The sequence below is a fragment of the Leptonotus elevatus genome, chromosome 5 (genome assembly GCF_054856555.1).
Source record: "Leptonotus elevatus isolate MCC_2025b chromosome 5, RoL_Lele_1.0, whole genome shotgun sequence".
In the NCBI taxonomy this organism is placed as follows: Eukaryota; Metazoa; Chordata; class Actinopteri; order Syngnathiformes; family Syngnathidae; genus Leptonotus; species Leptonotus elevatus.
This window is the reverse complement of record NC_141243.1, coordinates 2,541,170-2,556,155: the sequence shown is the minus strand read 5'-3', so window position 1 is coordinate 2,556,155 and position 14,986 is coordinate 2,541,170. Positions and strand designations below refer to the sequence as shown.

The 14,986-nt window shown below is 42.4% G+C and overlaps 3 protein-coding genes and 1 non-coding gene across 6 annotated transcripts; 2 read left to right on the top strand and 2 right to left on the bottom strand.

Annotated features, from left to right (window-relative positions):
* Positions 1-129: 129 nt before the first annotated feature.
* LOC147173281 (ras-related protein Rab-14-like) lies at positions 130-6,022 on the top strand. The gene is made up of 8 exons (XM_086075373.1): positions 130-264; positions 638-697; positions 803-856; positions 1,791-1,968; positions 2,043-2,109; positions 2,673-2,760; positions 2,924-2,954; positions 3,101-6,022. The coding sequence occupies exons 2-8, from the start codon at positions 646-648 to the stop codon at positions 3,276-3,278; spliced, it is 648 nt and encodes a 215-aa protein (XP_085931499.1). The 5' UTR covers positions 130-264; positions 638-645; the 3' UTR covers positions 3,279-6,022.
* On the bottom strand, positions 5,548-8,778 carry mak16 (MAK16 homolog (S. cerevisiae)). The gene is made up of 9 exons (XM_086075354.1): positions 8,585-8,778; positions 8,303-8,352; positions 8,022-8,131; positions 7,874-7,938; positions 7,626-7,777; positions 7,225-7,354; positions 7,022-7,138; positions 6,874-6,939; positions 5,548-6,561 (listed from the first exon to the last, which is right to left on the bottom strand). Exons 1-9 carry the CDS (start codon positions 8,597-8,599, stop codon positions 6,361-6,363), a joined length of 906 nt encoding a protein of 301 aa, XP_085931480.1. The 5' UTR covers positions 8,600-8,778; the 3' UTR covers positions 5,548-6,360.
* Positions 8,779-9,076: 298 nt separating this feature from the next.
* On the top strand, positions 9,077-12,412 carry LOC147173278 (L-rhamnose-binding lectin CSL3-like). 3 transcript variants are annotated; one of them, XM_086075381.1, is made up of 7 exons: positions 9,077-9,535; positions 10,414-11,267; positions 11,554-11,589; positions 11,656-11,706; positions 11,836-11,977; positions 12,071-12,219; positions 12,283-12,412. In XM_086075381.1, exons 2-7 carry the CDS (start codon positions 11,192-11,194, stop codon positions 12,300-12,302), a joined length of 474 nt encoding a protein of 157 aa, XP_085931507.1. In that variant the 5' UTR covers positions 9,077-9,535; positions 10,414-11,191; the 3' UTR covers positions 12,303-12,412. The 3 variants fall into 3 exon arrangements, with proteins under 3 accessions (XP_085931507.1, XP_085931506.1, XP_085931505.1); XM_086075380.1 differs by having other exon boundaries at positions 9,077-9,563; XM_086075379.1 differs by having other exon boundaries at positions 9,077-11,267.
* LOC147173279 (small nucleolar RNA U13) lies at positions 9,179-9,279 on the bottom strand. The gene has a single exon (XR_015095259.1). It is a non-coding gene; the product is annotated as a small nucleolar RNA U13 (small nucleolar RNA).
* Positions 12,413-14,986: the final 2,574 nt, after the last annotated feature.

Genomic DNA, 14,986 nt, shown 5'->3' with positions numbered 1-14,986 from the left:
CCACATGTTTGTCAACTACAGAGCCAACAAAGTAGCTAGAAAATACGTTTCTCCTGCCGAGTCGTTTCAGCAAGTGAAGCAGTCACGCGGTCGTGTGAGGAAATCTCGCGATGATTTACGTGTTTTAATGGGCGCAGCGGAAGTATTGCGGAAGAGGAGGAGGAGGTTTTCTTCGTGACGGCTAACAAACGAAGCTAATTATCCGTCTGAGCAGCTGCTGCTTTGTCACCCTTTTACACTTAAAAACATTACCCGGAAAGGAAGGTAAAGGGAAAACATTTTAAACAAGTCTCGATGTTTTATTACTTGTTTTGTCTACGTTAATCTACATATATTACTACATAGAGCTCCAGCTGTTAGCCGGCTAGCCGCTTTGCGAAGTAAGCACAGGAAATTTGGCTTTTGTTTTGTTTTGTTTTGATTATTAGTCCTCAGAGAGGAGTTTTTTCAGTTGTGTAGAAATGTGTGTTTGTGTTTGAAGCGAGATAAAAGTGGAGCTTGAGAGCCAACAGTCGGGCTGAGTGTTAGCTGCCGATCTTGTTGGTACCTAAAAAATGGCCTATTAATGCGGGACGTAAGCGTAAACATAGTCAAAGTTTTACAACGATATTTTGTCAAACTTCAATTTTCTCCCCAGGAGCAAAGATGACCGCCGCGCCTTACAACTACTCTTACATCTTCAAGTATATCATCATCGGTGAGTGAGACGTCAAGACCACACCCTCCCCAGCATCAACTTGATTCTTTTGTGTGTGTGTGTGTTTTTTGTCCTCAAGTTGACTTATTTTTATTATTTTCCCAGGTGACATGGGTGTGGGCAAGTCCTGTCTATTGCACCAGTTCACAGAGAAGAAATGTATGTGCTCCTATTTTTTTTTTTAAACATAAATCTCTGTTTATCACTAGGAATATGTACCAGACATATAGACTAACGCAAACTTTCACACACATTCACACCAAAGGATATTTTACTGCCTTCAGTTACCTTAAAGCCTGCTGCAAAGGGTCTGACACAGCCGAAAGCAACTGAAGTGTGAAGCTTAACTTTCATGATATCGTCTTTCCAATAAAAATTAAAATATTTGAGCCATTGAGGGGCGAAGTGGGGAAAAACCGTATGATGCGTGTTCTTGGAAGCAACCAATGTCCAAATCGTGCTTATCTCTGTACAGAAATCTTTTTATTTATCTCCATCAGTGAACTTCAAAACTAAAAACACCAGTACTTACAATAATAACATTTTATCCCAATTCAACATGTTCAACAACATAATCAACACAGTTGACTCTTTTTTTTTTAACACAGTCAGAAAACTGTACGCTGTCGTAATTGGCACACCTGCACGGGTTACCTGGTGCTTTATCCCTTTTTTGTTTTGCTTTTTGGTGCTCAGGCTCCACCTTGTGTTGGGACAAAGAAACAACATGTACTAAAATAGAACAAATATTGCAATATGTCTCCAGCGTGCATGTTTTTTTTTTTTTATGCGGGAGGAAGCTGGAGAAATTGCCGCAAGCATATTTAAAGTCATTAAAACATATTTGTTTGTCACCTCCAGTTGACATGCACAGCAAAACTGACACGTAAAGCAAAATACATTTTTTATTTAAACACCCAAATTGTTCTATCACATCGTATGATTGCGTCTGAGTCAGCCATCTTAGTGCTAGCACGTAATGCAAAATGCCATAGATAAGGTAACAGAAATGAGCACAGATGTATTGAAACAACGTGGCTCTCTGTAAATGTTTGCTTTTATTAACAAATAATGATGTCATCATTGTGCGCAGTCATGGCCGACTGCCCTCATACCATCGGTGTGGAATTCGGCACCAGGATCATGGAGGTCCACGGCCAGAAGGTGAAGCTGCAAATCTGGGACACGGCGGGCCAGGAGCGCTTCAGGGCCGTCACCCGGTCCTACTACAGGGGGGCCGCCGGGGCCCTCATGGTCTATGACATCACCAGGTAGGGGCGGCACCCTGTCTTGACATCGCCCGGTGATGGTCATGTGACGTGACGTTTGGCATGTGTGTGTGCAGGAGAAGCACTTACAATCATCTGAGTAGCTGGTTGACGGACGCCAGGAACCTGACCAACCCAAACACGGTGAGGGACCACTGAAAAACCTCCACCAAAGGCCAAATCGAATGACTTATAACCTCTTAAACAAGTTTGATATTTCTAGTACTTTATTGTCACTTGCTCCAGCTTGTAGCTCTTTTCTGAATGTGGTCAAAGGAACATCAAGCTGCTTGGAGATGGTTGTCTTGTCATTTTATTTCTAATCTGTGACAACTCTCCTCGCTTCCTCTGGTCCATGTTTAGTATGTTACGCACCATATTACAAACGGCACAGTGACAATTTTCAGCCCATTTAAATAGGCCGACTGACTGTTAGCAAAAGTTTGAAGACACCTGTGACACATCTTGGACATTTTATTATTATTATTTATTTATTTTTTTTAAGCCTATGATTTTTGTTCAGGCCTATTTCACAAGTTGGCTTTGTAAGATAATTCTCTTGAACAATTAAAAATGTAATTGGTTAATTTTCATTACTTTTTTTTTTTTTTTTACTTCTTTTGTCCGATTCAATTTATTTCTGTGACCACTGGGTTTTTCTTTGACAAACAACTTTCTTTTATCTATTATATAAATATGTTGCGCAGGTGATCATCCTAATCGGCAACAAAGGCGACCTGGAGGCACAAAGAGACGTCACGTACGAGGAAGCCAAACAGTTTGCCGATGAGAACGGTGAGAAACCTTTTAAGCGATTATTTAGATTTACATGTGAGGGCATCTTGAGGGCGTGTCCGTGAAGATGCACGCGAGGCCATTGGCTGATGAGGCAGGAAGTGGTGTGATGTCATCTTGGCTACAAATGCTTGATTGGTATGTTTGACTTCTTCTGGTTTAGGTTTGCTGTTCCTGGAGGCCAGCGCCAAGACGTGAGTACACGTTCTCTCACGCACACACACACACGCACGCACACACTCGCGCTCTTTTGCGGTCATTCTCTCTCTCTCACTCACATACACACACACACACGTACACGCGTACACGTTGAGATGTTGTTGTGGTGGTGGTGGTGCAGAGGCGAGAACGTGGAGGAGGCCTTCTTGGAAGCGGCCAAGCGGATCTATCAGAACATCCAGGACGGCAGCTTGGACCTGAACGCCGCCGAGTCAGGAGTGCAGCACAAGCCGTCTGCGCCGCAGGGGGGGCGGCTCAACGCCGACAGCCAGCCCCCCAAAGACGGATGCAGCTGCTAACCCACCAAAGGACAGACGCAAGGACGGACGGATTGATTCTTTTTTTCTTTTCCTTTTCCTTTTTTTTTTTGCTTTGCCGGCTCTCCTGGTCGGGAGTCTCTCTGACCTCACTTGAATCCCCAATTTTCTCATTACGATACCCCCACGCAGGAAATACATTTCAACACAGGTCTGCTTCACTCGCCTCATCCCAGAATTCCCCAAAAGAGAAAATTGTTCCTGCATGTGGATGTGAAATTGGACCTGTCACATTCCCACTTACTCAAAAACACCAGAAGTCATTTCTGTCCTTTTACATCGACACCTTGTCAAGTCCACATAGTCTGTTGTCCATCATCGGGGTTTATTTTGGACTGGAAAAGCTTCCAAACATTTTTATGTTCAAAGTCCACTTCAACTCTCATTCCTGTAACACAACGGATTCGGTAGCTCCAAAAACCGGGTCTCCTTCAATCTAGGTATTTTTTTTTTTTAAATCTAGAATGATAATAGGGCCCACAAAGTCAAAGTAACATTTCTTATGGGCCGGAAGATCTTACACGTTTCAAGTCCAAAGTCCAACTAGAGTCTAATTTCCAGACCAAACATGTTGCCTCACTCTGGGTCAGAAAGTACCAGAACAATCACATACTGGGTCAAATGGCGAAAACATCACTAGGAATGTTAGATCTCGTTTGGGAGAGCATCCAAACATCTTTGGGTCTAAAAACTCCACTGAGACTCTCATTCCTATACCACAAATGTGGATGAGCTCCCCAAAAACTATTGGAATGGTTCTGGAACGATACCTAAAGGGTCCAGATAGTCCACAAGGAACGATTCTTCAGGACTGGAAGATCTTTCACTTGTTTAAAGTCCAAAGTCCACCTAGAGTCTTATTTCCAGACCAGACATGTGGACTAAGTAAGGTCCTCAACCATGTCTCCTTCAATCCAGTTCAGAAAGAACCAAAATAATAGCAGACAGTCCACCAGGAACATTTCTTCTGCAGTGGAAGCTCTTGCACGTCTTCTCCAGTCCAGACCAGAAAGAACTGGAATAATACACTAAAATCAGTTGGGTTAAAAATAACCCAAATTGGGTCAAGAATGGACCCAACTTTTTGGGTTAACTCAAAAGGTTGGGTCAAATAAAAATAACCCACAAGGCGACCCAGTGTTTTGGGGTTGTATGTGGGTTATAATTTCACCCAACTTTTGGGTTAATTGAATAATCCGATTGAATTTGGTCAAAAATGATCCCAGCCAACTTTGAGCTATTTAACCAAGGATGTTGGGTCAACTTAAATGAATAACCCACAACCAACCCAATTTTTGGGGGTTGTTTGCGGGTTATTTTATTTGACCCAACTTTTTGGGTTAATCGAATAACCCAAAAAGTTAGGTCAGTTCCCATTTTGGGTTATTTTTTACCTAACTGTTTTTCGAGTGGAGCAGTACAAGGGTACAGAGAATCCACCAAGAGTGATTCGTCTGGACTGGAAGAACTTTCAAGTCCACCTCGTCCCATTTCCACACCAGACGTGTGGACTACGAAGGTCCTAAACCTTATTTCTCTTTGTCTGCCTCGCAAAAAGAGTTGGAATGATTCCCAATACCAGACCCGAATCTGAATGTTCAGTGATCCTGGCTTGTCCAATTAGTTCTCCATTCCACTTATTTCTTTTAGTTTCAATGGCAACCTTCTCCTTAAAAGGAAAGTAAGGTCCAAGGAAGTAACAAAGGTTTTTGAAGGAACATAAAAACAAACTTTTTAAACGAATTTAAGAATCACTTTTTTGTTTGTTTGTTATTCTTTAAAGTCCTTCAATTGAATGTTTATTTTCTAGCGACCAAAAATGTTCTCGTTCACTGACACTCACTCTCATTCCTGATGTAGCATCCCGGGTGCGTTTTCTCTCACTAGCTTCCTTTATGGGCCTTCATATAGCTAATGCTAAACTAGCACAGTTGGCTCTTGGGTTTGTCGAGGGCACTGACCTGTCCTGTTGAGTTAACGCTAAAGTATTTTTTGTTTGTTTGCGTTTGCACTTTTTGCTCCCTTCTGATTGGTTGACGGCAGCCCCACCTTCAGCCGGATTCTTTGCTTGATTGAAATTAAAAAACATTTTTTTTTTTATTGTTGTAGATACTTTATCCACTTGAATCCTGTTTAAACTGTTTTAATCTAGTCTAAAGCCACTTAAATTCTGTCTAATATAACCATCAAAATAGTCAAAATTTAGATTAATTCATATACTTACATCCCCTATAAATCAGTTTTTTTAAAATTTATTTTTTCTTCACTTTTAAATGGCCCATTCTGACAACTAGCATTATCTGCCTGTAGGGGGCGCCGTCTTCGTGTCAAACATAAACAAAATGTGACTATTTGATTTTATTTATACTGTATTGTACATGAGTATGCGGTTCCCTCCCTCCACGTGCGACCAGTACAGGGATTCACACTGTTGTAAATAAAAGTAAATACAGACTCCATGTTCGGCCGTCTTATGAGGTGTCGTCACGTTTCATTGAGTTAATTGACAATAAAGTTGAATCCATTTCATTGGATTGTTTTTCTTCCACTTCATGTTTAGTCTTGAAAAAAATATGAGCAAAGATGTATAAAATTAATTTGTCGCTTACATTTTGAAACTTTCCATTTCTTTCACGTTGTCACAAAACGGCCAACAACAAGCGTATACCGTTTTTCTTTTGTTAGATTCAAACATGTTTGAAAATAAAAATGTTTTAAAAATGCTATTGTGGCTCAATTTGACTGGTGACATTTTGGTTTAAACAGACATTTGCTTATCAAGTCAACTTTCCTTTCCTTTTTTTTATTGGAGATAACAGAATTTAAACATGCAATAGGATTTCGCATTCTGAACATCAGCGAGGCCTCTCGGGTAAAAATATTCGTTTTGCTGACATTGGAGTAAGCAACTTAGAAAAACAGATTTGTGCTGCTTGTGAGCATCTTCCGGACGACTACCGATAACACGTGTCGTCAGTCACATGACTTGCAGCTGTGATGACCCGCAATGGCGCGCTTGTGGCGTCATCGCAGTTCAGTTTGACGAACACGATGCCGACGGCTCCTACGTGGTGAAGCTCTTGGCGGCCGGCTGCTCCGTTTCATGCTCGTACTCGATCTCCACGTACGCTCGCTTCTTGCGCGCCGCCGAGCCGTTGGCGGGAGATTTGCCTTTGCCGGTCAACTTTTTCCTCTTGGTTGCTTCCGTGTCCTCATCTTCAGTTGACATTTCCTCGTCGCTGCTCGTCTTCAAGTTGTTCATTTCCTGAAATGAGATGCGACCATCTTGATACCAAGGAATTATGCCAGAGTGATTTGAGGAGCTTCACGTAGACTGAAGTGCTTTGATAGCATCTCGGTGCCAAGGAACCACACTGAAATGAATAAATGCTTTTTTTTGGACAGAAATAGTGCTTAGGCACCATTTAGATGCCAAGTAAAACCTCAGAATGAGTTCAGCATTATTTAAGCAAAAGCAGTGCTTTGGCTTCATCTTTTAGCATCTTGGTGGGCAAAACAATAAAATGTGAATTATTCACGAATTGTACGAAAAAGACTTTTTGATGATGTTCCATACCTCGAAATCGCTGAGGTCGCTTTCTTCCAACTCGTCGCCGGCGACAAACTCCCTCTTGCCGACGTCCTGCACAGGAAGTGACGCCATCAACTCTCAAACCCCGCTTACCGGCGGCCATTTTTCACCCCGACCTGTTCTCCGCGCTCACCTCGTCATCCTGCTCCACCTCCTCCTCGTCTTCCTCGCTGTCTTCCTCGCTCTCCTGGTCCTGCTGCTGCAGCGCTTTGTCGAAGGCCACGACGGGGAAGTTGTAGATGTCGCCATACTGGGAAGGAAGGAAGGAAGACGGTGTTAAAAGATGGCGCGGCGTGGCGCCGCGTCGGCCGCGGTTGTGCCGAGTCGGTTACGTACCGTCCCCTGCTTGAGCCTCTCCAGCAGCTCCTTCTCGATGGCGTTGTCCAGCTGTGCCGCGATCAGAGCTTTTTCCTCTTTGCGCTTCTCCCGACGCTCGACTTTGCGACTCAAGGGAACCAGCTTCCTCCTGGGCAACCACAAACGCCGATTTGACGCCACTTATGTCCAATTCACGACTTTATTCAAATTAACGATCATGGGACACGATGCGGCCATGATGACTAGCCGATGCTAACGCCACGAGGCTAAATCGGATTGGTCATCCGCCGCCAGCTATCCATTTAGAGCATTTTAAAAAAACCACTTACGTCAAATCTAAGACTTTTAATACTTGCTATTTTCTGCACTTTCCTCACGTTTAGAAAGTTGAGAAGACGTCGGTGACCCGGCGTACTTACTGCCTCTTGAGGACGAGCTTGCGCATGCGGATCAAGTACTGCGTGATCTTGGTGAAGCGCTGCTTGCATTTGTGCCGGATGAAGCGAGGCCAGTAGATGAGGTTCTCGTCGATTTGCTCCAGAGCGCGCTCGTAGTTCTTGCTCAGCTTCACCTGCGTCGACGTGAACAGTCGGTCAGCATTGTTGAAACATCGGGTTGAAATGCTCCTTTTCACTTATTTAAAATAGTGTCATTGGCGCCGGCTCACCTTCTCCCACAATTTGGCAGGAAACGCCGCTCGCTCGATCACCTTCATGTAGAGGAAACAGTGACCTGTGCCACATCATCATATCGAGTTAGCACGCACATTTGCCGCATCATCAGAGTCGCGCGTTCAGCTCGCTTCCTTCCCGTACCTTTCTCCTCCCGGATGGTGGCGTACTGACTGTTGGCCAGCGGACACGACGAGCGGTTACACAGGCCGGTGATGTTGAACTCATTGCGACAGAAACCTTGACTTTTGGTCCTGAAAAACAAAACAAATATATATATATATTTTTTTTTTTAAACACTTAAAACGCTCCAGCTGTTCGAGTAGGCTTTTCCTGAAATCTTACTTTCTACCAGAAGCTTGAAAGTTTTGTGCTAACGCTGACAAACTTTGTAGCAAATTCATTAGAACGTGTTTGAAACTTACTTGACTTTGTAGGAGCAGAACTGTCTATTGCCTATAATGTCCCAAATTATCTGCACGGACAGAGAACACAATAAATTGGGTTACACGAGGACATAGCTGACATAGCATTTAGCTAAAACATTTGTAAAATTACGCCAACATCGCATACAACGTTGTAATTACAAACAGAAGCCATAAAGGCGTCAAAGTATACAAAAACAATACATGTTTATTGTAGTTATAACGCGACGCGTTTCAAGCTAACGTTAGCGCGATGCTAACTATTAATATTAGTTCACTCACGTCGTCGTGTTGCATGTTGTCTTTTTGTTCACCGCGACGCTTATAGCGTCACCCGTCTTCTCAAACAATGGAAAAAAAGATAAATTATTTACACCGCCTTTAAATGAATTTGTTTCGGCTCACCACAGGCACATGGGCAATCAGCGAGCCACCATTTTTGTTTGCCGGCAGCGAGACCCGCTGAACTATCGCGAGGTTTCATAATTTTGACGGAGACGTTGTCCGATATCGCGAGATCAGTAACGTTCAACCACGTGTCTTGAAAAAATTAAAAAATTCAGTGTCCACAGCAGAAATGTTGACTCTTTTGAATATATTAGGATGTTGTATCACTGATTGGTAGGGGGGGAAAAAGTCATATTACAGCTTCACATTAAAGCATTCATGTCGACGTCACCTGTGCGTCATTTCCGACAACTTAAGTGTGGGTGGGTCGTTTGCTGAGAGTCTCGAGTAAACATGGACTACCACCACCACGCAAAGAAAAATACATAAACCGCATCGCCGGGGTATATTATTTTGCAACATACAGTTCATTCGATATCATGCATATTTTTTTTTCACACATTTCATTGAGATTAAAGTCAGTTCATGGGTCAGACGGTTTGAGGCACTATGCGTAACAAGGTTAGGCGAGTACCTTTCACGAAGTGTCCGTGAACACACCATTCATCATATTCATGAACCTTAAGGATCGTACTTTTAAAATGGCGCCCCCCTTTCTATAACACGTACCCAGCTTTTACGCTAATGGTGCGATGATTACTACTACTTCTAATGTAGCGTTATTGTGACGTGACGTCACACTACCGTTTCATATTACCAATCGTGGTCACGCAAGGACGAGTCAAGAATCTTTCTTGAGAAGACGAAAGAGAAGTAAACTTTCAACCAACGGCGTGGTGCATTGTGGGTCGGCGCTGACCATCAGCGAGAGCTTCGACGTCATAGGTTGTCGTCGTCGCGGCTTTCTATAGAAGTCAGTCACCTCACTGTGAAATGTAACGGTGCATAAATGTAGTACAATATCTTAGTTAGTAGCTGTACAAGTGCCAAGTATGAGAGCCATTTTTTCTACCGGAATTTTTGGATATTTTGTTTTTAACCTAATTGTAATGCCATTGTAAAATTGAAAGGTACGGAAGCGTATTGCATTCACACAAAAAACAAAACAACTCCTGTTTTCTGACTAATTTTTGGGGGGAGCTTTGTTTTTGTTTTGTTTTAGTATTTATTTATTTTTCTGTTTTTCTGAATATTTTTTTCTGTTTTACTGAGTATTTTTCTGTATTTAAAAAATATTTTTTCCCCTGTTTTTCTGAATATTTTTTTCTGTTCTTCTGAGTAATTTTCCCGTTTTATATATTTTTTGTTTTTGTTTAATTAGTCAGAAAAACAAGTGAATGCAATATGCTTCCGTAGAAAGGCACATCACAAGTGTTTAAAAAAACACACACATATTCAAGTAAATAAATAAAAAAAAACTGACAAAAAATTTAAAATCAAATCAAATGACTAAAAAAAGTTATTGTCTGGCACCTAAAAGAACAATGATATGGACTACGTACTGTTAATATACTAAAGAACGCAAAAGTAAATATATGTAAAGAAAATAATAAATCACAATTAGATTAACTAAAACAATATAAAAGCAAGCATTGATGGAAAAAAAAAGTCATGTTATTTACAGTAACCCCAATGTGAACATAAAACAGTTAGCATCACGACTTGTCAGCTCAGCGTCGGTAACATTTGGATGCCATTAGTTTTGATGTTTTCTTCATTGCTCTTCTTTTAATGATGCTAGCTAACAATTCTCTATGCTAAAGTTTTAGGTTGCATTCGAGGAAGGTGGAATTAGACTTCTCCGACTTCATACCACAAAATGTGCACAGAACGCCCCTTTGAACATGGAGATCCGAGTTGCGAAGGCAAAAGGATCCTGACATCACGACCCGGCTTCAATCAGACGTCACTTGACAAGAGCAACCCCCGTAGATACAAATAGCAAAACATAATTTACACGATTATAAATACATTTATATTTATTTACGCTAACTTTATCCATGTTAAAGTTTTATTGTGAACAGTTTGATGCCAATAACCGCCACACAAAAGTTTTATGAATAAAAGTTGACCTGACTTCACTTGACAATTTTTTTTTATTGATGCTAACTGTTTTGATGCTTAAAAACGTCACGCTAAAGATTAGTTGCTAAAAGTTTGACGCTAACAGTCGCCATACAAAAGTTTGGATGCTAACAATTTTGACGCTAACAACCTCCATGCTTAATTGCTGGATGCTACAACTTTTAATTATATTTCATACATGCTAACACATTTTATGCTACCAGTATCTACGCTAACAAAGCTTCAATTGCTGTTGGTTAGTAGCTGCAGCTGTCATCACGGTCACATCTGTCCCATAAAGCGTTGAAAGCAGCTGGAGTTGGAGAAAAATGTGAATTTATGGAGTTGTGGTACAGTTTTCGACACGCTCGTCACATCTGTTCGAGGAGGCCCACGTAGCCGGCTAGCCCGCGGCGGCTAGCCTGCGTGCTTGGGACATGCGCGTGCTTGTAGGCGGCGGACGTTTAAATAGCCGCAATGCTAACGGTGGCGCCTTCACTGGATGCCTGCGTGAAAGACGCCGCCATCATGTTGAGGATGCTCGCCTTGCCCCGTGAGTAGACCGCCACGCTTAAACTTCATTTCACATCGATGACATCACCGCTATTTTTAAATGCATTTACATGAGCAATCATTTGCTGTCGGTGGTTTAAAAGTAGGCTTTTATTGTGTTTTTCACTTTGAACTATCGAGTCTTGGAATGGATTTGACTGCCCTTACGATGGTTTGTGGCCATCTTTGAATGCCTGCAAATGCACATTACTACAAATAAACATGCCAAGAAAATGTCAAACGCGACAGATGACAAACATGATTTATGTTTATTTTTTATCCCCCAGTGGTTTGTGCACTTTACTTCCTCTTTCACACAACTGGTAAGTTTCATCAAAACACAGAAATGATGAAGAAGATGATGATGATAACGATGATGTTTGTTACAGAGGGTGTGGTGGTTTACACGTGTCACAATGACACGGCAGTGATGTCATGTGGTAAGAGAATACACACATTCTTGTCTTTATTTATTATTATATTATTATTATTGCTGTACGTACACTTACAGTACATGCACGTTTTTTTGTTTGCGCGTGTCAATGTTCCCGCTGTGTGTGTGTGTGCAGAGTCGGGCTTTAAGATCCACTTAGACCACATTTTGTACAAAGTGGGCGTGGGCACACGTTGCGGGGAGGGCAAGCGTCACCCCGACGACGGCGAGGGCGTGGTCTGCTCCTTCCCGTGGGCGGAGATGGTGGTGGAGGACCTGTGAGAAGACACGCGCGCACACACTGGAGCAGAAACAGGAAGTGTCGCTGCCTGACGCGTGTGCGTGTGTGTGTGTGCATGTCCCACTTTCAGCTGCGGCAACCGGCGGTCCTGCGAGGTTCCCGTCACCGAGACGGTGTTTGGAGAGTACCCCTGCAAGGAGAACACGCGCTACGTGGAGGTGGCCTACACTTGCGTCGCGCAGGCCCCGCCCCCCGCGCCTGTCAAAGCCGAAGCTGACTGTAGGCACACACGTGCATGCACACGCTCAAATACACACTTTGACCTGTTGTGTTGTTTTTCAGGTGACGACAACACTGCCTGAGCTTTTTTTTCATCATGGAGGCCTCACTTCCTGTCAGAGCAGGATGATGATGAAGATGATGATGATGTAATAGTGTAGCTCAATGAAGATGGAATAAAACGTAATTTCAACACGTTGACTTTTGTCGTTTGTTTTTTAATACAATATTTTAATTTTAATTTTTAACCCATTCACTGCCATTGACGCTTGTATATGTAAAAAATTCATTTGAACTATTTTTATTAGTTTAACATTTTTTCCCCACTTTTATGGAGTATGAAAACCTTGAATTTTTTAATTGTACATTTAGAACATATATAACATTTGTGATTAATTGTGAGTTAACTCGTACAGTCATGCAATTAATTGCGATTAACCAATTGAATCGCCTGACGCTCCTAATTTTAATAATCTTTTTTTTTTAAATCACCTCAGGCAATGAAATTTTTTACTGTAATTAATCGCAGGACTTCAATAGTAACTCACGATTAATCATGAATGTTATATCTGTTCTAAATGTACAATTAAAAAAATATAGGTTTTCATACTCTTGTTAACAAAAGTGGAACATTTTTTAATCTAATAAAAATAGTTCAAATGAATTTTTGACCTCAATAGCCGTCAATGGCAGTGAATGAGTTAATAATTAATCGCATGACTTCAATAGTTAACTCCTGATTAATTGCAAATTTTATATCTGTTACAATAAAATGTACAATAAAATATTATTTTCTAGTTTTTATTCTGTTGTTAACATAAAAGTGGAATAAAAATGTTAAACTAATATAAATATTGCTGCATCTTTTAGTGATTGATACAGTATTTCATAAAAATTCATAGAATTGAGTTTAAAAGATGTGCTGCACTGTAAAAAAACGAGTGTGAAATTGATTCGTGTGTGTGAGGTCATTTTTCTGCCACTAGATGGCATCATTGTATTCGTAAGACGTTGGTGACAGCTCAGTGCATTTTTAAGAGCTATCTAATCTTTAACATGAAGTAACACTTTTAAAATTGTAAAACACAACTTGACCGCAGTCTCCACAAATATATGCATTATTATTACATTTATTACTGCGACTGGAATTCGCCCAGTAGAGGCTGGACGCACTCATTTCGACACCCCGAGTTTAAAAACAGCTATTTCAAAACAAAACACATTCTTGTCCTTACACGCATTGGTAAGACTACGCACACACGCACACACATTCTTGTCTTTCTGCCCATCTGGGTCCACACAACCGATCTTTCCATCATGTTGCATGTTGTTACTCGCACGCCTGCTTAGAAGCTTGCGGGGGTTCTTTTTTCTTGCGGGGGGTCCTTGAGAGGCGCGCGCGAGGTCCCTAATCGAGCGGCGCCTCAAGCAGGTTGCAGCCGGCTGGAGAATGCAAACGACCTTATTGACTGTCACAAAGCCCGAGGGACCAGACAAGGCGGACCGACCCGAGCCTGGAATGTAAAATGAAGAGGAAGCTCGTCGCCAGAAGAAGACAAGACAACAGCAGACTCCATTAAATGCACATGGGATGTACCCGAACGCCACTGAATGCACCAAAATCACACTTTTAACGCACCAAAGAAACAATTGACCGCACCAGGGAGTCACCTGAATGCACCAGAGACACACCTGAGATGGATGCACATGTACACATATCGAACCCATTTGAACCTCGCAAGGACGTAGCTGATCTCACCAGAGCCACGCCTAAACCTGCAAGATTCAACAGCACACGTCTCACCTGAACGCACCTTAAACAACTGCTGAACACTCCAGAGACTCACCAAAAAGCACCAGAATTAACACCTAAGAACACACCTGCATGGACCGGCGGGGATACACCTGAACTCACCACAGGTAAGATGTGTACACTTGTCACATGGTCAACTCTTGTGATGTTTTTTTTTGTCAATAAATAGAATGCGCAGTTTAAACGGAACCGTTGGCTTGTTGCAGAATCTATAGACATAGTTTGATCCTGTACATGGGTTTGAATAAGTCCAAGTGCGCTTTCAACCAAGTCATGTGACAAGTTACAGCCAATCAGCTTTTATGGGACTGACAAGCGATAGCCTGGTTTTGTTGCTTGGGTCTCCCAAGGCAAATGAGTCAGAAGACTGTAATGAACAAAAAAAAAAAAAACTCAGACAAAGTCTCTCGGTCAGCTGCAGATGACGAGATGCCGATCGCTTTATCGAACTGTGGACTTTCGCGTCTGCTGGGGAGGTTCGCATCAGAGTGTGAAGAATCAGTACCTCCAAAAATCTGAGGCCAGCGTTCTCAGTCGGGATTACAATAAATGCGATTGATCCTCCGTGTTTTGTAGTGAAGTCCTGCCTCAGGTGGACAAGATCAAGAATCTGGGGCTGTTCACAATCGACATTCCTACGTTCTTTAGTGGTCACCAGCTTTGGGTCGTGACTAAAAGGAAATGATAGCGCGAAGGGATCTCGTCACCGCCACTGTCCAACTTGGAGAAGTCTGGGCGGCAGACCAAGACCAGGCTGGAAGGATGTCATCCTAACTGGGAATGACTTGGTACCCCCCCCCCCCCCCCCCCCCTGGTAGAGCTCGTGCCGATGGCCGTAGACCTGGAAATCTGGGCTCGCCTCATGAGATTAGAGTCGTCCCTCTTGCAATCCAGAACCAGATGAAGGGCGGGACGTTGATGGGTTATGTTTCTCTGAATTGTCTTAATGTCATC

Coding starts and splice junctions, on each gene's coding strand:
- LOC147173281 (XM_086075373.1), top strand. CDS start 646: ATGACCGCCGCGCCTTACAACTACTCTTACATCTTCAAGTATATCATC. Junction 857..1,790: donor CCAGTTCACAGAGAAGAAAT/GTATGTGCTCCT, acceptor CATTGTGCGCAG/TCATGGCCGACTGCCCTCAT. Junction 2,955..3,100: donor CTGGAGGCCAGCGCCAAGAC/GTGAGTACACGT, acceptor GTGGTGGTGCAG/AGGCGAGAACGTGGAGGAGG.
- mak16 (XM_086075354.1), bottom strand. Junction 7,139..7,224: donor AGAGGCTCAAGCAGGGGACG/GTACGTAACCGA, acceptor CTTCCTTCCCAG/TATGGCGACATCTACAACTT. Junction 6,562..6,873: donor GCGACCTCAGCGATTTCGAG/GTATGGAACATC, acceptor ATCTCATTTCAG/GAAATGAACAACTTGAAGAC.
- LOC147173278 (XM_086075381.1), top strand. CDS start 11,192: ATGCTAACGGTGGCGCCTTCACTGGATGCCTGCGTGAAAGACGCCGCC. Junction 11,590..11,655: donor CTTCCTCTTTCACACAACTG/GTAAGTTTCATC, acceptor TGTTTGTTACAG/AGGGTGTGGTGGTTTACACG. Junction 11,978..12,070: donor GAGATGGTGGTGGAGGACCT/GTGAGAAGACAC, acceptor TCCCACTTTCAG/CTGCGGCAACCGGCGGTCCT.